We start from the raw sequence: 23,895 nt of genomic DNA on the forward strand, positions 1-23,895 counted from the left end.
ACAATGGGCCTGTTCAGAGGATGAAACAAAATGCTACACAGAAAGCTGGTCTCCAGCAGCATTCACCCCACAGGGGACAGGCATGTTCAGGGACAGGTGTAGGTGCTGCAGCAGGACTGGTGGCCTGGGGGAAAGCTACAATCCAGACCCCGGAAGGAAGCGCCAGCAGGCTGACACAGACACGCCTTTCCGTCCAGCTTTTCTCCCAGTTCATCTATTAACTACTGAGTAGCCGTGGCCCTGGGCTGGGCAGCAGTGCTCCTGGCACAAATGAGATGAGAACCTCTGTCCGAGGGGACCTCGGGAAGGAGGGATGCTCTGCTGGAGAGCCCGTCGGAGCTTTGGGGGCCCGGCGGGGGAGGAAGGGAAGATCCTTTCCAGAGGGAGCAAGTGTCCCCTTCTCCAGACCTCTCGCCCCCGGGCCCACCCCCGTCTCTGGAGCCCGCAGGTCTGCACTTTGGAACAATTCACTTCAGCCTCAGCCCACTCTGTCCGCAGAGGTGCCAGGGAGGGAGACACGCACTAACAGAGGGCTGGGCTGTGGAGGTTTGGGTCACAGGGCCTCACGTGTTTGGGGCTCAGACCTCCCTCGCTCCCACATCAACAAGCTGTGGTCCATCAGCAGTAGTCCAGCTTTGGTCCCGGGACCCTGGGCTCAGACCCAGTCTGGTCTTAGTGCTCCTACTGGGGTGACTCTGGGCCAGACCCTCAGTGTCCTCCTCTCTAAAGTGCGTGTGTGACAGTACCACCCTCCCAGGTGGTCGCCGCACAGAGCCCTGCCCTCATCTGCCCCATGGTCCCCTTCTGCCCCCTGCGGGTGGGCTCCGGCCTCCCCTGTCTGCAGGCCAGAGAGCCGTGTCCCGTATGTAATGTATGTAACATATGTAACGTATACTGGCAGGGTGTTGGGGAGGGCGACAAAGACAGGCTGGCAATGGCTCCTTGACAGCCCCCAACATAGCGCAGGGGTGTCTCCATGGCATGCCGCCCACATGGCCCACCCCACCTGCCTGATTTGGTTATTGGACTCTCCACAGGGAGGGAAGAAAGACTGCCGGATAGCAGAAAGGAGCCAGACGATGTGGGCAACTCTGCCACGGCTCAGCAAAGACAGGCGGGAGCGTAGTGGCCGGAGAGCACATTAGTCACCTCCTTCTGTCTCCCTCAAAGCCACTGGAAGCCAAATTATAACTTCTAATCAGCTCCCCACATTCTGCGCTGAGGAGATGGATGAGGGGCTGTTGTGGGGTCTGGAGAAACAAACAGAGTCCCAGCTGTTGGCTGCCACCCTGGTGGGGTGAGGCTGGAGCAAGCTGCTCCCCAGCCTCTCACTTTCATCCTTCTGTGGAATGAGTCTCGCAAGGGCCCACGGGCCTGGGATGGAGGCCTAAGAGAAGCTAGCCCTCTAGCCCTGGTCACTGAGCAGCCCAACTCCCAGCTGCTGGCACACAGACCTCACATCGGTTCACCTTCAGTTTCTACCGATGTCTCATGGGACATCCTGTCACAAGACACCTTGAAGAAACCCCTGTGGCAAAGGAGGGGTGGAAAGAAATTCGGTCAGGCCATGCATGGTTTGGCGCTCCCATTCTGGCATCAGGACTCACCTGCTAGGTAAGTACATACATTCTCTGCATTGTATGACATTCAGAAGAGACAGGGAAGTGCTGAACCAAGTCCCATAGTTGGAAGGAAAGGTCGTGGATCAGGTTCAGACTCAGATGTCGAATTCCTTTCTCATAAGGAAAGGGAAGAAAGAGGGTGAGAATATAGCTGTTAAAAACACAAGCTTAACAGCTTGAGTGCAGACTCATTGGCTTGAATGCGGGATTGCTGGCTTGAGTGTGGGATCATTGACACGATCCCAAAGGTCACCAGCTTGAGACTAAAAGTCACTGGCTTGAAAGCCCAAGGTTGCTGGCTTGAGCCCAAAGGTCGCTGGCTTGAGCCAGGGATTGCTGCCTCGGCTTGAGCTCAAGGTCCGATCCCTGTTCAAGGCATGCACAAAAAGCAACAATGCACAACTAAAGAAAAGCAACTATGAAACCCCACAGACTTAAGATAATCCTGCTTCCAGCCAAGACGGAGAAATAGGATTTACCCTCCCAAATGAATCAACAACAACAAAAAAGGACAAAATATACGAAGATGGCTTTCAAACAATCGGACATTAAGCAACAAAGAACAGTGAGCGATGGAGAGATGAAACAAACATGGCGAGCCCTACAGCTGCCTCAGTGGACAGCCTACGAGAGTTTCTGGGTTGTGGAACAGGGAAGAGAATCCCAGGAACAGGCCGGTGGGCTCCCCGATTGAAGAAGAGACCGAGAGTCTCGGGAGACCAAGGCAGCTGGAGGCTACAGGGCAGAGTGTGGAGAGGAGAGAGCTGTACAGGCACAGAATTCCGAGATTTGCAAAAGGACCACCCAGATATTGGGCAGAGGGCTGATGCAAGCATGTGCATGAGGAAACCACGGAGAGAGGAAAGAATCACCCAAGGATTCCAGAAACTGCCTGGAGCATGCACAGGCCACAAATAGTGCCTGTTTCCACCAGCCTTTAAAATAATACTCCTAATGCGGGGAGCATGGGCAGAATGTTCAGCACAGCCTTGCCTTGGTGGTGAGAAATAAGTACTCAGACTAAAGATGGCTCTGATCCCACCCGACAAATCTTACAAGCAAGACCGAAAGGACCCAACGGTTTCCAGATAGCATACCTGCATCCTAGAACAAAGCTTGAGAATACTTATAAGAATACGAGAATGTCCAGCATCCAACAAGGTAAAGTTCACAATGTCTGGCATCCAACTAAAATTTATTAGGCATTCCAAGCAGCAGGAAAGTGTGGTCCATGATGAAGAGAGAAAGCAATCAATCAAAGCCAGCCCAGAACTGACTCATATTTAGAATTGAGAAAAGACATTAAAATATTGTTATAACTCTATTCCTTATGTTCAAAAAGCTAGAGGAAATAGTGAATGTGTGAGGAAGAAATTGAAGTGTAAAAAAAGATCCAAATTAAGCTCTAAGACAAGAAAACTACAACATTCAAGATCATACACTGGGTGTATATTGAAAGAAAATACTGGTGAACTTGAAGACATATCAATAATAACTATCCAAAATAAAAACAAACAGAAAAAAGACTAAAAATAAAAGAACAAGTATACAGAAGTTGTGAGACAGCTTCAGGCAGCCTAATATATGTGTAATCAACTCTCCAAAGAAGAACAGAGAGAGGGGAACAGAAAAAATATGTAAGGAAATAATGGCAAACTCAACTCAAGGGCAAAAAATCAAACAATCCAATTGAAAAATGGGCAAAGGATTTGAATAGTCATTTTCCCCAAAGCAGATAGTCAGGTGGCCAACACACATAAAAATATACTCAGCATCACTACTCTTCAGAGAAATGTAAATCAAAACCACAGTGAGAGATGTACCCCACACCTGTTAGGATGGCTTATCATGAAAAAGACAACAGATAAAAGTGCTGGTTAGGATGCGGAATAAAAGGAACCATTGTGCACTGTTGGTGGGAGTGTAAACTGGTGTAACCACTATGGAAAACAGTATGGGGGTTCAAACAATTAAATTTAAAAATTAAAAACATAACTACCATATAATCTAGCAATTCTACTTCTGGCTATGTCTCTGAAAGAAACAATGTCAGTATCCATTTTCACTGCAGCAAACCACCTAAGTATCCATAGACCAGGGGTCGGGAACCTATGGCTCGTGAGCCAGATGTGGCTCTTTTGATGGCTGCATCTGGCTCGCAGACAAATCTTTAATTAAAGAAATAATAATGTTAAAAATATAAAACATTCTCATGTATTACAATTCATTCATTTCCTACCGCTCATGCTCATGGTTACGGGTAGCTGGAGCCAATCACAGCTGTTCTCTGGGACAACACCAAATTTTTATTGGATAATGCGTAACATACACGGGTCGTTGTATGGCTCTCATGGAATTACATTTTAAAATATGTGGTGTTCATGGCTCTCTCAGCCAAAAAGGTTCCCGACCACTGCCATAGACAAATGAATGGATAAAGGAAATCAATCTCTCTCTCTCTCTCTCTCTCTCTCTCTCTCTCACACACACACACACACACACACACACAAATACTATTTAACCATAAAAAGAAAGAAATCTTCTCATTTGTAACATTATGGATGGATCTTGAGGGCATTGTGCTAAATAAAATAAGTCAGGCAGAGAAAGAGAAATACCATATGATCTGCCTTATACATGGAATCTTAAAAAACTCCAACGCATAAAAACAGATCAAATTGGTGGTTGCCAGAGGCCAGCAGTGGGGGGACTGGGTGTAGGTAGTCAAAAGGTACAAACTTCCAGTTATAAGATAAACAAGTCCTGGGGATATCACGCACAGCATGGAAATTACAGTTAATAATTCTGTATTGTATATTTCAAACTTCCAGAGAGAGTAGATCTTTAAAGTTCTGGTCACAAAGAAATAGAATTGTATGTATACAAGGAAATGAATGTTAACTAGATTTATTGTGATAATCATTTTTCCATATGTACATATATCAGTATGTCATTATGTTGAACACCTTAAACATATACAATGTTATATGTTAACTATACATCAATAAAACTGGGGTGAAAGGGGAGAAAGAAATGACAGAAACATTTTCAAAGGTAAAGAGACGTATAAACACACACAGATGCAGTAAGCTCCCAAACCCTAAGAACAAGAACCATGAAGAAAACAACATGAAGGCACATTATAATCAACAAGCTCAAAATCAATAAAGGAAAACTGCAAAAGAAGCCAAAGGGGTGTGGGGAGAAAGACACATTATATTCAGAGAAGTAAAATAAGGATGACAGCAGATTTTTCACTGGCAACAATGCAAGCAGGCAGGTGGTGGAGTAATATATGCACAGTCCTGAAAAACAAACTGTCAACCTCGAATTCTATGCCCAGTTTTTTTAAAAAAAGACTTTCAAAAAAAGAAAGCCGAATGAGATTTTTTCCAGACAAATAAAAGCTGAAAGAATGCATTACCAGCACTTCTGCTCCATTAGAAATGTTCAAGTCCACTAGGCAAAAATAAAATAAAATAAAATAAAATAAAATAAAATAAAATAAAATAAAATAAAATAATAATAACATGGAAATATAAATCTATACAAAGAAATAATAACTATATGGAAAAATATATAAGATTTCTTTCTTATTATTTCAATCTCTTTAAAAGATAAGTGACTTTTTAAAAACTTTCTTTTATTGGTTTTAGAGAGAGAGAGAAGGGGGGAGAGAGAGAGAGAAATATCAGTTTGTTGTTTCATGCAGTTGTGTATTCTTGGTTGATTCTTCTGTATGTGACCTGAACGGGAATTGAACCCCCCAACCTTGGGGTATAGGGATGATGATCTAACCCACTGAGCTAACAGGCCAGGAATAAAAGCTAACTGACTTTTAATAAGCATAACAATGTAGAGTAAGGTTTATAACATACGTAGAAGTGAAACCTGTGATAATAATAACATAAAAGTTGAGAGGGTAGAAACAGAAATGTTATGGTAAGGTCCTCGCACTATATGTAAAGAGAAACAATATCACTTGTAGATAGGATGTGATAAATTATAGGTATAAACTCTACATCTGAAAGCAACCATTAAAATAATAAAACAAGAGTTATAGCTGATAGCTCTACAGAGGATATGATGTGGAATAAAAGTTTCTCAATTCAAAAGAAGATTAAAAAAAAAAGGAAAAAGAAAACAAAGAACAGAGGGGACCCAATTAAAAAAAATAACAGTGAGATAGATTTAAACCCAAATATATATCACATTAAATGTAAATGGTTTAAATACTCCAATTAGAAGGTAGAGATTGTCAGATTAGATTTTAAAAATAAACTGAAGTGGCACACTGATCTGAGTTTGAATTTTAGTTGTGTGCCCTGAGCAAGTGACTTTGCCTCTGTAAGCCTCAGTTTCCTCATCTATAAAATGAGTCTTTAGATTGTCTATTCCATGACGCTCTTATAAGGCTTTAGTGAGGTTCTGTGTCTTGTTTAACACCCCGGAAGTATCTGATCCATGGCAGCTATGATGTGTAGGCACAGGGACATCTTGAGCGGTTAGAATGGGGAGAGGGTGGGCAGGGTTGGATTTCCATCATCTCAGAATAGGAGAAGGTGGGGTTCAGTCCCCCCCAGAGCAGGGCTGAGCACACAGCAGATGCTCTTAAGCTTTTAATTGGAGACTTGCAATCCGCCCCCAGTTGTCCCAGTTTTCTGAGCTCTGTGAGATACAATGATTGCAAGTCAGATGGAATGCTCTGGCTCTTTTAAAAACACTACCTGTGCATTCGGTCTGCAAACAGCACTACCGATCTTTACTTTCCCCTTAACTACTCATCACACCCTGCACACTTGTACCCTACAGTTCTCTCCCGAGGCAGGTCTAATCGCAATGATAAAATATTAGATCTTTTCAACAGGAATTGGAACAACAAGATGGGGCCCTTTGGTTAAAGACAATTGAGATAACAGACAGTTTGTATTTTAATGACAATTCTTGCTTGAAGAAAAAGACCAGTCCCTAGCTGGGGACTGCTAAGAAGCAGATTGCCAGACTCCCTAGAATTCTGTTTTTCTGGGTAGGGCTGGCCTCCTCGGGGGAGGGAAAGCTTCTGCCAGTTTCTCACAGATCTTTTGGAATCATAATCCCACAGGCCCTGAGTCTAGCCAGGACCATCCGAAGAGGTAACACAATTGCCTCTTCAACACCAGATATCTTCTGTGAGGGTTTTTTTTCTCCATAAAAAATTATTAAAATGCAAATTAACTGTGAGCCTCCCAAGGTCCAGAGAAAGGGAGAGATGGAGAACAGGAGACTGCTGGAGGATGTATCAGCGTCTCGGCATTAATTAAACCACACATGTTGTCTTCCAGAAAGACCCACCGTGTCAACACCATGCTCCAGGTGTGAGCGTGCCCCTCCCCCCCAGCAGGACCCATCAGGAAGAAGTGGAGAGGCAATGGCCCGCTCTTTCAATGCAGGGGGTCTCCCTCAGAAGTCTCCAGCAGGCAGCGACCCTGCCACTGTCCACCCATGCCTCTTCACACCACCCCACGCCCCACAGCAACTCTTGCCTCCACAACACAAGGAAGTTACTGTCTTACCACGTAGGACATGTTAGACTGACTATATGAAATTGCCATTTGGTAGGTCAGAAACAAAGCCATGGCCCACCTTCTTAGTAATAATTTACTTCTCTCCAGGCTTGGCCGTTTACTACAAGGTTTCGCCAAGCTCTGTCCGCCACCGTCCAGTCTAGAGAGATCACGCTGGCGGCCCCGGGGTGAGCGCAGCCCACACACCTGCTCTGTTTGGTCCACGGGGTAGCCGGTCTCCAAAGACGGCTGCCGCCCATTGCCTTACTCCCTCCTGGGCACCCACGCGGCTCCCACGGCAGCAGGTCAAATCGGATCCCTGCTCTTCAAATCTAGGCTGGCAGCAGGACTTTCTTGACCAAAAGGAAACAGAGTAAGTGCAAGTCTGGGACTTCCAAGGCAAGGTCATAAACAGCTCTGCAGCTTCTACCTGGGAATGCATCTTGGAGGGGAGGCAGCGCCACACAAGAAGCACAGACCCTGAGACCGCCACACCGGGAGGAAGCGCTGCCTGCAGAAACGCTCGCAGAACTAAATGTCAGCTGCAGAGGACGGTCAGTCAGGTTGCTCGGGGGCACCAGACGTGTGTGTGTGTGTGTGTGTGTGTGTGTGTGTGTGTGTGTGTAGAGGCCACACCGGGAGCCTAGGTCCAGCCCCGGCTGACACCCTCAGAGAAGCACACTGCCCGAGTCCCTCCCATTTTCTGGTCCCGCAAAAGCATGAGCAGAGTAAAAATTATTGCTTTGAGCTGCTAAATAACTGAAGTAAAAAACATTAAGTAACTGAGACGGCTCATATCATAGTTGGTTGGCTTGTTAAAAAAAATTAATTAGTTGTCAAGATCTGGACATGCAGACTGCATGCACAATCTGATTTTCAGTTTTCTTAAAGCCCCAGGAGAGCCGGCTTCCAGGGCCCACGTGTCTGCCCGGCACATGCTCCCCGCCGGCCGGGCCCCTGCTCCCGAGTCGCCCAGCCACTCACCCTGTTCCGTTTCAGTGCACGATGTCACCTGCCTGGCCCCACCCCCGTGGTTTTATCACCCACCTCCTCCCCAGCCTTGGTCCAACCACATGGACACTTACAACGCCCACCGCCAGTAGGAGACCCCATTTCCAGCCCCACGCCACCTCAGCCTTCACAGTGCATTCCCTCTGCCGGGAGCTTCCTCTCTCCTCGTCTACGGAACAGCTAAGCATCCTTCCAACTCAGCTCAGCCCGGCCTCCGGCCTCCGGAGCTGGATTAGATGTCCCCTGCCGGCTGCCAGGCCCCTGTGCTTACCTCCGCCCTGTCCTGTCTCGTACAGCAGCGCCTGTGACCCCTACCTCCCTGGCAACTAGTGAACAGCTGGGGAGGCAGTTCCATCCCCATTTCACAGGTGATAGAATTGAGGCTCGGACAGGCGATCTGCCTATGGCCTCTCTAAGACCTGTGGCCAGTAACACAGTCACCAAGATCTTATTCTTTATGGGTCTTTAGACCATGATCTGGGTTGAATTTCATCTCCCAAAGAGATATATGGAAGTCCTAGCTCCTGTTTCCTGTGCATGTGACCTTCTTTAAAAAGGGGATCTCTGCAATGGAACAGAACGGAGAACCCAGAAATAAACCCACAGCTCTACGGACAACTGATATTTGACAAAGGAGGTAAGGGCATACAATGGACATGCCACTCACCCTGCCACAGCCTCTTCAACAAATGGTGTTGGGAAAATTGGACAGCAACCTGCAAAAAAATGAAACTAGACCACCAACTTATACCATTCACAAAAATAAACTCAAAATGGATAAAAGACTTAAATGTAAGCCGTGAAACCATAAGCATCTTAGAAGAAAACATAGGCAGTAAGCTCTCCGACATCTCTCGCAGTGATATATTTGCTGATTTATCTCCACGGGCAAGGGAAATAAAAGACAGGATAAACAAATGGGACTATATCAAACTAAAAAGCTTTTGCACAGCCAAAGACAATAAGAACAGAATAAAAAGACAACTACACAATGGGAGAACATATTTGACAGTATGTCTGATAAGGGGTTAATAACCAAAATTTATAAAGAACTTGTAAATCTCAACACCAGAAAGACAAACAATCCAATCAAAAAATGGGCAAAAGAAATGAATAAACACTTCTCCAAAGAGGACATACAGATGGCCAATAGGCATATGAAAAAATGCTCAACATCACTAATCATTAGAGAAATGCAAATTAAAACCACAATGAGATATCACCTCACACCAGTCAGAATGGCGCTCATCAACAGAATAACACAGAATAAGTGCTGGCAAGGATGTGGAGAAAAGGGAACCTTCCTACACTGCTGGTGGGAATGCAGACTGGTGCAGCCTCTGTGTAAAACAGTATGGAGATTCCTCAAAAAATTGAAAATCGAATTGCCTTTTGACCCAGCCATCCCATTTTTAGGAATATACCCCGAGAACACCATAGAACGGTTCCAGAAGGAGAAATGCACCCCCATGTTTATGGCAGCATTGTTCACAATAGCGAAGATCTGGAAACAGCCCAAGTGTCCCTCAGTGGACACTTTGGTACATATATACTATGGAATACTACTCAGCCATAAGAAATGATGACATCGGATCATTCACAATAACATGGATGGACCTTGATAACATTATACGGAGTGAAATAAGTAAATCAGAAAAAACTAAGAACTATATGAACTCATACATAGATGGGACATAAAAATGAGACTCAGAGACATGGACAAGAATGTGATAGTAACAGGGCGTGGGGTGGAGGGGTGGGGAGGGGGCGAGGAAGGAGAGGGAGGGAGTGGGGGGAGGGGAGGGGTACAAAGAAAACCAGATAGAAGGTGACGGAGGACGATTTGACTTTGAGTGAGGGGTATGCAGCATAATCAAATGTCAAAATAATCTGGAGATGTTTTCTTGGAACATATGTACTCTGATTGATCAATGTCATTGCATTAAAATTAATAAAAATAAGATTAAAAAAACCAGGAAAAAATAAACAAAAAAATTAATAAAAATAAGATAAAAAAATAAATAAAGAAAAAGGGGATCTCTGTAGATAGACTCTAGTTAAGATGAGGTCACTAGGGTAGGTCCTCATCTAACATGACCGGCAGAGACTGGCGTGATGCATCAACAAGCCAGGAAGGGCAAGGCTGCCGGCAACACTGGGAGGCTACGGTGGGGGCATGAGAACCGTTCTCCCCTGCAGCTCCGGAGGGACCCGGCCAGCCACCCTTAATCCTGCAGGTTTCCAGCCTACAGAACTGGGAGAGATCACATACATTTCTGTGTTTTAAGCCACTCAGTTTGTGGCAATTTGTTTCAGCAGCCCAAGGAAATAAATACAGACCTCTTTAATGAATTGTTTAAAAACGTATATAAACCCAACACTTGGTGCACCTCAGAGGATCCACAGTCCCTGACGCTGATCTGCAGGATGTCCCTGGTCAGTCCATGGTCCCCCCCACCCCCGTAGCACCCAGACTGCTCTTCGAGGTGGCAGGTGACAGGAAAGCATGGCCCTGTGATCAGCAGACAGGGTTCTCCACTTCTTGCCCCCCCTGCCTTGCGGCCAAGCCACCCGACCTCCACCTCCCCGTCTGTGCCATGGGGGCAATGAAGGCACCCACCCCAGACTGCAGGTTTGCACCTGTGGCAGGTGTGGGCTGGAGGAAGGGGGGACCTTAACTTTGGAGCAAGTTCCCAGGTGTAGTATTCTGGACCTCACTATTTGAAATGGCTGAATCAGTACTGGGGTGACTTCCAGGGACCCTATGACTTTCACAACCTAAAAAGGACCAAAGATCTGTTCTATCCTGAGAAGGGGAGGGGACAGTCCTACAGCGAGGGTATAGCCTCAACCCTGACCGCACACTGGAATCAACCAGGGAGTGAAAAGGAACTGCCGCTGCCCGCTCCCAGTGCTGGCTCTGCCGCGGTGTCTGCGGCTGGGCCGGCAGCAGGGCTCTTAAAAACCCCCCCGGTGGTTCTAATGGCTGCAGCATGGGAACTCCTGGGGTCAGGCAAGTCACTGCAGGGACAGTGCTAGGCAAGACAAGACTGGCTTTCCCGCCACAGGCGAGCTTGTTCCACAGGGTGCCACAGCCAGGGAAAGGGAAAATGTGAGCGGGCACTTCGTGTCCCTCTGGTTGGGCCCTTGCACTGGCCCAGCACACAGTAGGCTCCTTAAATGTTCATTCCCTTCCTGCAGGGTGGAAGCCTGAGGGTCTCTGCATTTCTTGCCCGACGGTAGACTTCCTTCAGAGGAAACATTCCAAGAGACCTGGGAGGAAGCTGCAAGCTTCCTCCAAGCTAATCTCAGAAGTCCCAGCATGCCACTCAGACAGCATTGTCTTTGTCAAGAAAGTCACTAAGGCCAGCCCAGATGTAAGAGGAGAGGATCAGATGTCCCCCTGACGTGGGGGCCAGCACAAACATCCAGGGAGGAGGGGAGCAATGAGTGGAGCCGTCTGTGGAGATGGCACAGGGACTTGGGCTCAGTTTCCAAGTCCATGATTCTCCAGTCCCTGAGGGTCTGGGTGGCTTTACCCTCCTGGCTACCTCTGGCCGTAGAGATATGGATACTCTTGTTCACTGTCGAACCCTCCGGAGTCTCCAGGGACCCAGGGACTGTGCAGTTTGGGGCTGGGTGTTTCCAGGGTGGAAGAGGGTGGCTGAACACATCCAGGGCTCAGGGTGAGGTAGAGTTCATGAGCTGAGTCTTTATACCCACAGCCCCTTCTAAGCCCAAACACACAGCCCTGTGTGCCCACCGCAGGGAGGGCACGACGGCCTCAGAGGATTTTCCGGGTAACTGATGTCCACCTTGTACGTCCAAAAAAGGTGTTTTGTAATACTTAGCTTTTGAGGGAGAAATCTTTCTGAAATGAATTATATCCTCTGGGCTTTTTACAACCACGGGTGAGAATCACTCTTCACAATATTCCAAAGGGGAAGGGGCTTGGGTTTGGGGCTCACAAGGATCTGGCTTCTTTAGCTGGACACATCAGTTAAGCAGGGGCGCGCTCCTGACTCCACCTACCCCTCTTGTTTCCATTTTCTGCTGGGGGTGTTCTCAAGCCATTGTTTCTATTATAGACCAGCCCCTGTGCAGTGACCTGAAGTGGACCCCACTGCCTGCTGATTGAGGGGACTCAGCCCCCCGTGGGGTACCTTCTGTAAGCTGGCTCTGGCTGCCCACCCTGGCTCTCCTGTGCCCCTCCCTCCAGCTCCCTCAGGGATTCTGGGATCAGATTCTGGGCCTCCTACCTTCATGCCTCTGCCTAGAAGGCCCTCACGCCCAGGCCCACCCCGGGGGAACCTGCAGTTCTCATCCGTCAGAACCTCCATCCTCAAAGTCCCGACAGTGACAGGTGTTTGGAAGGAGAACACTTGCCACCTCAAATTCACTGTCTCTTCTGGAGAATGTCTACTCATGGGCATGCCTACATCTTGTCTGGCCTTCAATCAATCATCTAACAAATGCCTGTGAAGGACCTACTATGTGCCAGCCACCTTGGTCACCCTTGCTGGGGATGGCTGTCTCATCACATATCCAATACCTTGGGAGCACCCAAAAGCTAAGTTTACATCCCACTCATGTCTGTCCCTCAGCCTCCCCATCCCAGTGCCGGACACAGAGCTTGGCACAAGGCAGGTACTCAACATATGCTGAACAGATGAATGGAGACCCCACCCTTTCTCTGTCAATCTGCCCAAGGCTGATGCATGGGGCAGTGACTCGGTCACACACACTGGCTGGTCCCTGCACACTCACAGCATGTCCTGGGCACTCCTGTTGGCCAAGTACTGTTAATGCTACAGATAAAGGGATAAAAGTTTCCTGCTCCCTGTGGGACAGGGCAACACCAGCAAGCCACCCACTGAGTACAACACACCACGGTCGGACCACTTCCCTGGGTCCCAGAAGAAGAGATGAGTCATCTTTAAGTATGTCTGCCCTGTCCCTTATGTGGTGTCTTCAGGGTGAAACGATAAGGTGCAAATCTGGGTCTGAGCATCAGCTAAGACTCGCAGCCCCAGATCGAAAACCCAGCTCTTCCCCCTGCTAATGGCGCATCCTGGGAAAATTACTCAGTCGTGCTAGAAGTTTGATCTCCTGATCTGTGAAATGAGGACAGCAGCGCCCAGGTCCCAGACCTGTAAGAAAGTGTGCACGTGACTAGTGTCTGGCACACAGCAGGTGCTCAATAAACCTTAAGAGTCTCTTCCCACTGAACGGCACTTCATGTGTCTGTCCCTTTCTGCTAGCTCAGGACTGAGCATGTAATTAATGCCTAAACATCTGTCCATGGGAATAAACTGACCACATGCAACTTGAATTATAAACAAAAGAAGAAGAAAACAGAACCCATTCTCTGCAGAGGCTCAACCTATAGGCTCTAAAAAGCCCTATGTTTATTTAGTCACGTTACCATAGCAACTCAGGATGCTCCAGGGTTAGCAGAGATCAATTTATTTTTTAACCTCAGAGATGCCAGCTGTTGGTGGGATCCAGAGGGGAGGGCAGACAGACATTGTGTGAGCTCCTGCCCCTCTAGAAATAAATCCAGTGAGGACACCTTGGTTCCCATGTAGCTCAAGTCACCACTGCATAAAATGATGTCCACACGACAATTATTTTAAACATGGGTTTAGAAACAGGAGACAAAAATGAGGCATAAAAGGCCAGCAGTGCTCATGGGAGCAATTAGCATTATGGAAAACTTGTCAAGAGGCTGCCAAGAACTGGATTCGGGTCCCCTGGAGCCAATCTTTGAAATCTGCATCATTTTTGCCTGTATCTGGGGACTTGCTGTCCCTACAGCCTAGATCTTCCTGTTACTTTTTAAACTGGCTTCTACCACAGTGACATTTGGGGGTAAAGGAGAGTGTCCCCTCAAACTCCGCTCCCTGAAATGTTAAACAGCAGCAAGTAGGGCCCCTGCCACACACCCAGGAGACAGAGGGAACCTGGTGGCCTTCCCACCTCTGGGTTCTCAACTAAGCCACCTCATAGAAGGTGCTAGGCCTGGATTTGGTACCCTGGGACACACTTTCCCAGACCAAACGTGGCCCTTCCCTGAAGCCACACTGGCACTGGGTGCTCAGAAGGCCACAGACAGCTAGAGAAAGCGGTGTGTGCCTTTGTTCTGGCTCACGAGAGTGAAGGCGTAGAAGCATAAACATCACCCAACCTCAGAACAGGATTCTCTTGTTGCAAAGCTCAAGCGATGAGAAATCCGTTTTGTGTCTGGCCGCTGGGAATCTGTTTTGTGTCAAGGGAAGAGTTATGGTCGCACGGGCACTGATGGCTACAGACTCGGCACAAAGCCTAACAGGAAAAAAAACGGTCGTGTTTGGCGCCTGGCGGGTCACAAAGCGGCTGTCTTGCTGGGGCTCCGGTCTCAGGTAAAGAGGTAGGGGGCGGGGAGGGGGGGACATTGACAGATTACTCGGCAGCTCGGTAAAATACAGAAAAGGGAAGAGCGAGGTTGCCCGCCCAACCCAGAATCATACATCTGAGCTGCCAGACGATGAAGGGCTCCAGGGTATTCCAAGGGGACAGCAAGTGGGGGTGGACAGGGAGAGCGCGACTCAAACTGCCAGGGCCCTCCCAGCCTGGGGACAATGAACCCAATGAGCTCTGGGCTCATGGCCTGCCCCACCCCATAGGGACCGAGCTCGTTATCCCAGACGCGCGCACCAGGTCAGGATGCCCGACGCTGGACAAAGGAACAGGAGGTGGATCCCAGATGGCGCCACCCTCCGGCCCCAACCTTCCTGGCTCGCCCAGCTCCGATGGGGAGGGCGAGACCGCAGCCCCGAATCTGCCCAAACTTGGTGTTCGAGGCGCTCAGGGAAGGCGTCCGGTTACCTGCGCGGCCATAAAGGACAGATCCATGGTGCCACTGTCGCCGCGGCTGCTGCTGCCGCCTGCGCTCGGATTGTCGCTGCTGCTGCTGCTGCTGCTGCTGGTCCAGCCGCTTGCACAGCTGGTCGGGAGCGGGCTGAGCAGCAAGCAGGTGTCCGCGACCCTGCGGCTACCGCGCAGACCTCAGCAGCCCCAGCGTGGCGGCGCGTAGGGAGCCGGACCTGAGCTCTAGGAAGGCTCAGCGCTCCTAGTTCCAGACAGCGACTGGGCGGAGGACCCAGAGTGCGGGGGCGGGGCGGGGCGGGGCTCGCGGCCGGGTGCCCCTCCACGTGACCGCGCTCAGCCCCACCCCCGGAGTGTGAGCGCTCACAATTAGCTCTCTGCGTGGGCCGGAAAAGGAAACTGAGGCCTGAGGTCGCCCAGCTGGTTGGTGCTGGACCCAGCCTTGAACCCAAGTTCGGGGCTCTTGGCAGCCCCTCCCGGTGCTGTAGTCAAGCCTGTTTGGGGCAGCGAACAGAGCTCTACTGAAGCTGGCATGCCTTGTTCCCTGGCCTGAAGATCAGGGTCTGGGAGACCCAGCTTTCTGTGCCAGCTCAGCGCACAGAGTCCGGCGTGCTCGGGCTCTGGAACTGGGCAGAAGGAACTTTAAATCCTAGCTCTGCTTTTCCTGTGGCTCGGGCCAGGCAGTGTCTCTCTGAGCCTGGGCTTCCTCACCTGCAAAATAAAGTTGACAGGACCTAAGAATTAAATGACAAAATGTATCTGACACATAGTGTCACATAGAAACGGGAGCTCTGACACGGCTAATAAGTTAACAGAGACTAAGCTGCGAATCATGACGTGTAGGATTGCACAGTGCCAACTTGCACAACTGTTCTCTGTTAATGATCTTCCCTCAGACAGGCACCCTAAACCACGCAGTGCCATAGCTAGGATGAAGACAACAGCAGAGATGCCCAAAGGGGTCTATTCCCTCGTGAGTGTGTGTGTGTGCGCGCGCGCAGACATCCCAGACTTGGATGTGGGTCCCCAAAAGAGCTGTTGCGAGCTTTGCCATTCTCTAAGCTCTCTCACTGGTAGGGGATGCGTTGTGATCTGATGGGTATTACTTGTTTCCTCTTGGTGATGTCCCTCTCAGGGCCTTTTTTTTTTTTTTTTTTTTTTTTCATTTTTCTGAAGCTGGAAACAGGGAGAGACAGTCAGAGAGACTCCCGCATGCGCCCGACCGGGATCCACCCGGCACGCCCACCAGGGGGCGACGCTCTGCCCACCAGGGGGCGATGCTCTGCCCATCCTGGGCGTTGCCATGTTGCGACCCTCCTGGGTGTCGCCATATTGCGACCAGAGCCACTCTAGCGCCTGGGGCAGAGGCCACAGAGCCATCCCCAGCGCCCGGGCCATCTTTTGCTCCATTGGAGCCTTGGCTGCGGGAGGGGAAGAGAGAGACAGAGAGGAAGGTGCGGCGGAGGGGTGGAGATGCAAATGGGCGCTTCTCCTATGTGCCCTGGCCGGGAATCGAACCCGGGTCCTCCGCACGCTAGGCCGACGCTCTACCGCTGAGCCAACCGGCCAGGGCCCCTCTCAGGGACTTTTATTCACATCATGAGCTTCTAGACTGCTTGTGAGGAAGGTGGCTCAGGGACTCTGAAGCTTTGTCAAGGGCAAGTAAACTGTAGCAGAGAGAGATGGAGGGGGTTGTTCAAGGCCACCCAGTAGCTGGGCGCCCAGCATGGGCTGTGGGAGTAGGACCAGTGTTTCACTGACTACCAGAGACTGTGATCCCCAATGTGATCACGTTTGGAGATGGGGCCTTTGAGAAGTAATTATTAGGTCATGAGGGTGGAGCTCTCATGATAGGATTAGTGCCCTTATAAGAAGAAACACAGAATCGAAGATCTTAATTTTTAATTTTGTCAAAGTTTATTAACATTTTTCTATATAATTAGCCCTTGTTTAAGAATTCCTTTCCCAGCTTGAGATACTCAACTGTAGTTATTTTATTTTAATTTTTGTATTTCGGCCCTGTTGTAACTGATTATTTTTGTTGGGGGTTAAGGAAGCAATTTAATTTTTCTCATGTCAGTAATCAACGACCCCAGCCTCGTTATTGGCCATTCCAGCCCTTTCTTCTTGTCAGGTCTGCATCTAGGCGTGGGTCTGTTTCTCTGTGGTCTGTTTGTTCATCTCTCCCTTGGTTGTTCATCTCTCCCTTCGTTAATTAATTCTATTCTGATTTTCTTATCCCGATGGTTCATTTTATGTGTCAGCATGACTGGGCCATAGGATTCCAGATAACTGGTTAGACTTTACTTCTGAATTTGCCCATGAGGGTGTTTCTGGAAGAGACAGACATTTCAATGAGTGGACTGAGCAAAGCAGATGGTCCTGCCCGATGTGGGTGGGCAGCATCCATCTCTGCGAGGGCCTGAATAGGACAAAAAGGCAGAGGAAGGTTGAACACTCCCTCTGCTCGGCCTACCTTGAGCTGTCTGAAATTTTGATGGAACCCAATTCATTACTGTTTACTTTGTGTGTGTGTGTGTATGTGTGTGTGTGTGTGTATTTTTCCGAAGTGAGAAGCAGGGAGGTAGTCAGACAGACTCCCGTATACGCCCCACCAGCAGGAGGTGCTCTGCCCATCTGGGGCGTTGCTCTGTTGCAGCCTGAGCCATTCTAGCGCCTGAGCCTTCCTTAGTGACCGGGCCAACTTTGCTCCAGTGGAGCCTTGGCTGCAGGAGGGGGAAGAGAGAGACAGAGAGGAAGGAGAGGGGGAAAGGTGGAGAAGCAGATGGGTGCTTCTCTTGTGTGCCCTGGCTGGGAATTGAACCCAGGACTTCCACACACTGGGCTGACGCTCTACCGATGAGCCAACCCGCCAGGGCTTATTGCTGTTTACTTTTATGGGTTCTACTCTTGGTGTTAACTCTGGGAACTCTTTGCCTAGCCCTAGACCCTGAAGATTTTCTTCTATACTGTATTCTAAAATATCTGCAGTTTTATGTTTTACATTTAAGTCCGTGATCCATTTTGCGTTAATATAAATATTTATATCAAGTATGAGACTTCTGTAGAGGCTCATATTTTGCTTATGGATGGATTATGAAAAGGACTGTCTTTCCTCTACTGAGTTTTTATATTCTGGTCACAATCAGTTCGACATATTTGTGTGGGTCTATTTCTGGATTCTGGGTTCTGGCCCACTGATCTGTGTGTTTGTCCTCTGTTGATACTGCAGCCTAGCCAGATGATGCATCTTGAAATGGGGTTGAGTGATTTCTCTTACTTCATTCTTCTTTTTCAGAAGTGTTTAAACTATTCCATTTCTGTTTTATCTTTCTATCTTGTCTATGTCCACCAAAACTCCTGCTGGGGTGGATCTGTTAAATATTATATATGTATCGTACTGGGAGGAAATGACCTCTGGACTGTGTAAGTCTTCCAATCCTTGAAGAGAGCATGTCTCTCTACTTATTTAGGTCGTCTTTGATTTTTTTCATCAGTATTATGGAGTTTGCAGTGTACAGCCCTAGAAGTGTTTATTAAATTCACATCTAAATATTTCTTTCTTTTTTTTTTAAGTGATTGTAAATAATATCATACTTTTAATTTTGGTGTCTGTGTGTTGATTGCTAATACAGTGGTCCCCCCTTACCCACAGCTTTTCTTTCCTCGGTTTCAATTACCTGTGATTAACTGCTGTCCGAAAACATTAAATGAAAACTTCTAGAAATAGACAACTCACAGTTTTTAATTGCACACTGTTCTGAGTAGCGTGATGAAATCTCGCAGCATCCCGCTTTTGTCTGCCTGGGACATAACTCATCCCTTTGTCGGCTCCCCAGCCAGCAGTCGCTGAGTAGCCCTCCCAGATAGCAGATCAGCTGTCTCAGTGTCGCAGTCACCCTTATTTTTACTTAGTCATGGCCCCACACCACGAGAGTATTGATGCTGGCAATTCAGGTAAGCCAGGAGAATCCATCATGTGCTTCCTTTAACTGAAAAGTACGTAAGAATGGGGGGGAAAAACATTGTGCGTGCGTGCGCGCACACACGCACACACATACACACACACGTGGACATGGTTTGAAACTGCCAAAGGTTTCCAGAATCCACCTGGGGGTCCTGGAATGTGTCCCTTATGGATAAGGAAGAGGGGCTACTGTACATAGAAATATTTATTTTATCAATCTCGCACCCTGTAACCTAGAATTCCTTGCCTTGCCTTGCCTGTTGCACTGACCAGAACCGCTATCACTATGTTCAGGGAGTGGTGAGTGCAGACATTCAATGTCTCCATTTGCTTCTCATGAGGACCTGGGTGGCCCGCAAGACAATGATGAAGAGGGAGAACACTGCGCAAGGTGACTCTGCCCAGGAGCGGAGCATTTTCTCTTGCAGCCCTCACTGCCCACGTGACCATGGAGTGTAGGACCGGCTTGAGCAATGACCTGCCTCACAGGCCTGTCCTCTCTCAGGGGAGCCCAGACCTCTCCCAGGACTTGGCCATGAAGACAGTAAGAGACGGACTGGAAGAGAGCTGAGACTGTCTCTTTGTTTTTTTATGTTTTAAACCCAAACCTCCCTGAGCGACACCTTGGAGTCAATACCTACATCAAGTGCCCTTGGATAAGTCTGTTTTTCTCTCTGGGCCCAGTTCCCTCATCCCTAAAAGAAGGGGAGACACGGACCTGCCCATTGTGAATCTGTATTTAAAACCTACTGTGTCCTTCTGGTGAACAGAACTATTTGATCACAATGTGCTTGAAGAAAGAAAACATCCTGCATTGCTTACCACCTTCAGAGTGAGAAGGAGGACCAGGGGAATGAAATGAAGTCGTTTTAAATCACTCCACTGGTGTATAATTTTTGTACATGTAACCATGTTACATCTACAGGTTAAGGATTCATGACACGTATACACACCCATGTAACCAGAACTTCAGTCAAGAATGCGATCATTCCTCTCACCCCTGCGAGTTCCCTCTAGTCCCTCTGCAGTCACCCAACCCCCACAGGTTCCTGTTTCCCACTGTACCCAACCGCTGACCAGGTAGGTGCCTCCCACTACAGACTGGATTTGTCTTTTCTAGATTTTTCTATAGATGAAATCATCTAGAACGTGCCTTTTCTCTGGCTTCTTTCGTTGCCCATAATGTTTCTGAGAATCACTCACATTGTTGCATTTGTCAGTAGCTTTTTTATTCCTGCATAGCCTTCCGATGTATAGGTGTTCCGCGGTTGGGTTAGCGTTCGGACGCGTGGGTGTTCACAGTTGGGTTAGTGTTCGGACGCGTGGGTGTTCTGCGGTTGGGTTAGCGTTGGGACGTGTGGGTGTTCACAGTTGGGTTAGTGTTCGGACGCGTGGGTGTTCCGCGGTTGGGTTAGCGTTCGGACGCGTGGGTGTTCCGCGGTTGGGTTAGCGTTGGGACGTGTGGGTGTTCACAGTTGGGTTAGCGTTCGGACGGGTGTTCCGCAGTTGGTTTACCCATTCTCCCGTTGATGGACATTGAGTTGTTTCCATGTGTTTGGCCATTATGAATAAAGCACCTATGAACATTTGTGTACAAGTCTTTGTGTAGACATTTTTGTGCCCATTTTCTGGACAGTAACATAGGAGTGGGACTGCTGGGTTTTACATTTGTAAGAAGTTGCCAAACTGTTTACAAAGTGTGCATGTTTCATTCCCAACACAGTGTGTGAGAACGCTGCTTGCTTCAGAGTCTCACCAACCCTTGGTGTTTCCATCGATTTTAATTTAGCTCTTCTAGTGGGTGTAAACTGGTACTTAATTATAATTTTAAATGTGTGTTTCCTGATGACTAATGGTGCCGGGCATGTTATCTACTTGCTCACTATCGACCACACATGTCGATATGTGTTCTTTGTGTGTTTTGGATACAAGATCTCTGTCAGATTTGTGTACTGCAAACATTTTCTGTCAGTCTGTGGCTTTTTATTTTCTTAATAATGTTTTTTTTCACAGGAAAGCTCTTAGTTTTGATAAAATCCATTTGACCTTTTTTTTCTTTTATGACTCATGATTTTTGGGACCTAGCTAAGACAACTTTGCCTATCTCAAGGTCATAAAGATTTTCTCCCTTTTTACCCCAGACGTTTTATAAGTACAGCATTTATGTTTATGTCTATGGCCTATTATTGGTATTCTATATGGTGTGAATTAAAGGTCAAGGTTGTTTTTTTTTTTATTTTATTTTTTCCCAAAAGGATGGCCAATTGTGCCAGCACCATTTATTGTAATGACTTCTCTTTTCTCTATTAAATTATCCAGGACTAAGACTAGATTAAAGGAGTCTTGAAATTTAAGGTGGCACGCATTTTCAGGTGCCAACGCTGCACTTGGGCAACCCTGAGAGTGCATGATTTCTTAAATTTTGATGACTAGGCACCTTGCTGACTGCACCCACTGACTAGTAAGCACCTCACAGAACCGTACATTAGAAATATCACTCTCTTCTCTATAACTTTGACTGGGTGATCTCGCTCATACCTGTTATGACCCAGTGAGGACATGCAGACTCCAGACAGGTACATCCATTTGTCTACTCAACACTTTCTCATGTATGGCTAAGGGCATCTCAAATTTAACCGGGCAGGCAATGAGCTGCGATTTCCCCCTTCCACCCGGGAGCATCACAGCAGATAGTGGCACTACCCAGGTCTTCTACGCACAACTGTGCGTGCTGCACAGTGCCCACGGTGCCTGGCAGGAAGGTGTGGGGTGTAGGGGTGGTCGATAAATCCAGCCGTGGTCTCCGGTGAGAGGCTGTGTCTGCCCAGAGGGCGGGGGTGTCTTTGCTTATTGCCCAGAGGCCTCACAAGGGCCTTCCCTCTTCCTGCCACCCTCTCTCAGCTCCGTCAGCCTATCACTACCTGTGCTCTGGCCACACAGAAATGCATTTCCCTTCAGGGTCATAGCCTCTGCTATTCCTTCTGCTTGGAACTCTCTTCTTCCATGATCTTTCTTTTGATGGTTCAGATTTTATTTCAAAAGCCACCTCATCCAGGAGGCCTTTCTAGCTTAACCAACTTGTCTGTAAAATAAACAGTACCTTATGTTACTGTTTTCATAGCGTTTCTCCATTTTTGAATTTATTTGTTTGTTGGGAGAGGCTCTGAGTGTCCTGGGTTTCAGGCCATCTGCAAGTTCCCGGCCCTGGCAGCTTGGCACAGCACGGGGCGCGATAGGGAAGGGGATGCGTCTTTGCACAGAGCACTCAGAGGATTTGAGTTCCAGGAACAATCTCCAGGCTGCTGTGATGCCAAGTACTGGATACATAATTCATGGGCACAGATAATTTGGGATCCTGTGAGGAGGAGGAACATTCCATTCCTTCAAAGGTTCTCAGTCTGAAGCTCAAAGCAGGGGGGCCTGACCTTGTCATTTGAGCCTCATCTGGGATGCAGATGGCCAGGGTAGGGGGCCACAGAGACCCTGCCTTCCTGGGAGGCCCCTTAAAAGGGTTTAAGAACACATGAGATTCTCACTGAGTGACTTGATAAATTATTCAAGGCACGTCACCGGGGCGGAGACTGCCCAGGACCCCTCCTCTTTTTATCAGGCAGACAAAACTGAGGGCAGCAGCAGGGACAGCAAAGTGCACGGAAAATCCTGCAGTCCTTTGAGGCCTGGTCCCAATGCTCCTCGGTCAACTCTCTCAGTAAGACACACGTTTTCCCCCTGAATATTCACTCTGGGGGTGTGGGGGGTCCCCCCCAGTATTTTTCCCTAGATCAGTAACCAGATCACCAGGGACCTTAATAAAAAGCAGATTCTCTCTGAGCCAGACTTTCTGGAAGGGCACTAGGCAAGCAGGATCGTTCCTGCTTCCCAAGTGACTCCGACGCCGCCCCAGCTTCCCGCCAGCCAGAACGAGCTCCGCTCCTCCAGGCCGCCCTGGGACTCGGTGATGGACTCGCAGTCGGATTCCACTCCATGTAAGAGGGCTTCACTGAACACCAGTGGGAGCACCTTGCCTCCAAACCCCAGAAAACACAGGCTCAGAGAGGCTAAGAAAGCCACTCAGGTCACTCAGCAAGTCAGGGCCAGGTCAGGATTTGAACTCAGATCCAGTTGACTACAGAGTCCACGTGTCATCTACTTTATAGTCCCTGCTCGTAAGGCATCTATATTTTAGTCAGATCAGTGCAAAAACAAATCATTATCAACTGAGGGAGGATTCATTTATTCCTTCTTTAACTCGGCAAGTACTTCTTTCGTCCATTCAGAAGGTGTTTCCAGAGTACCTACCTACTGAGTTCTGGGCACTGGGTGCCCGAAAGGGGTGGAGAGAGCTGGTTTGGACCCCAGTGCAGGGCCCAAAGCTCCCGTGTGGGGAGGCTGAAGAACAGCGTTTGCATATTGGCGATGCCATTGGCTGGCTGGGTGACATCAGGCAAGCTGTTTAACCTTTCTGAGCTGGAATTTTTTTTATCTCCAGAAGTGAGGGTAGGGGTTGAATGAGATGATAAAAAGAGTGCCCAGCACTACCTGGCACATAGTGAGAATACAGGCAATGTAAGTGGGGAAGGAAGGCGGGTCCATGGGAGAAAGAAGGTGTCAGTTTTACCTGGCGCTTGCCCGGCTGCTGTGTTGTTTATTCTAGCTCGTTCATGTTCTTCTAGAACAGGTGCTGCAGAGGATTACAGAGCAGGAGACAGGATGGTTTCTTATTTACCCATGAAATGCACCAGCATCTAGCAAATGTCTGGCTTATATGAAGAGCTCTGAGGATGTTTCCTACATGAAGAAACTAATGAGCTAATAAACCTTTATGGTTGAATAAATGAATGGATGAAATTAAGTAAGAGGATGTAGGAGGTATAATGTCTCGTCC

General features: G+C 48.3%; 1 protein-coding gene across 4 annotated transcripts in view; it reads right to left on the reverse strand.

The window, feature by feature from the left end:
- The window catches only part of C4H14orf132 (chromosome 4 C14orf132 homolog), a 45,336-nt gene extending 30,037 nt beyond the window's left edge, over nt 1-15,299 (reverse strand). For 2 of the 4 annotated variants that reach the window (XM_066274176.1, XM_066274177.1), the window contains exon 1: nt 15,044-15,299. In XM_066274176.1, coding sequence (XP_066130273.1) covers nt 15,044-15,070 — 27 coding nt within the window. In that variant the 5' untranslated portion in view covers nt 15,071-15,299. Of the gene's footprint in view, nt 1-1,607; nt 1,684-15,043 lie in introns of those variants that run through there. The other 2 variants (XM_066274175.1, XM_066274178.1) reach the window with 2 other exon arrangements.
- Nucleotides 15,300-23,895: the final 8,596 nt, after the last annotated feature.

Source organism: Saccopteryx bilineata, chromosome 4 (assembly GCF_036850765.1).
Source record: "Saccopteryx bilineata isolate mSacBil1 chromosome 4, mSacBil1_pri_phased_curated, whole genome shotgun sequence".
Lineage (NCBI taxonomy): Eukaryota > Metazoa > Chordata > Mammalia > Chiroptera > Emballonuridae > Saccopteryx > Saccopteryx bilineata.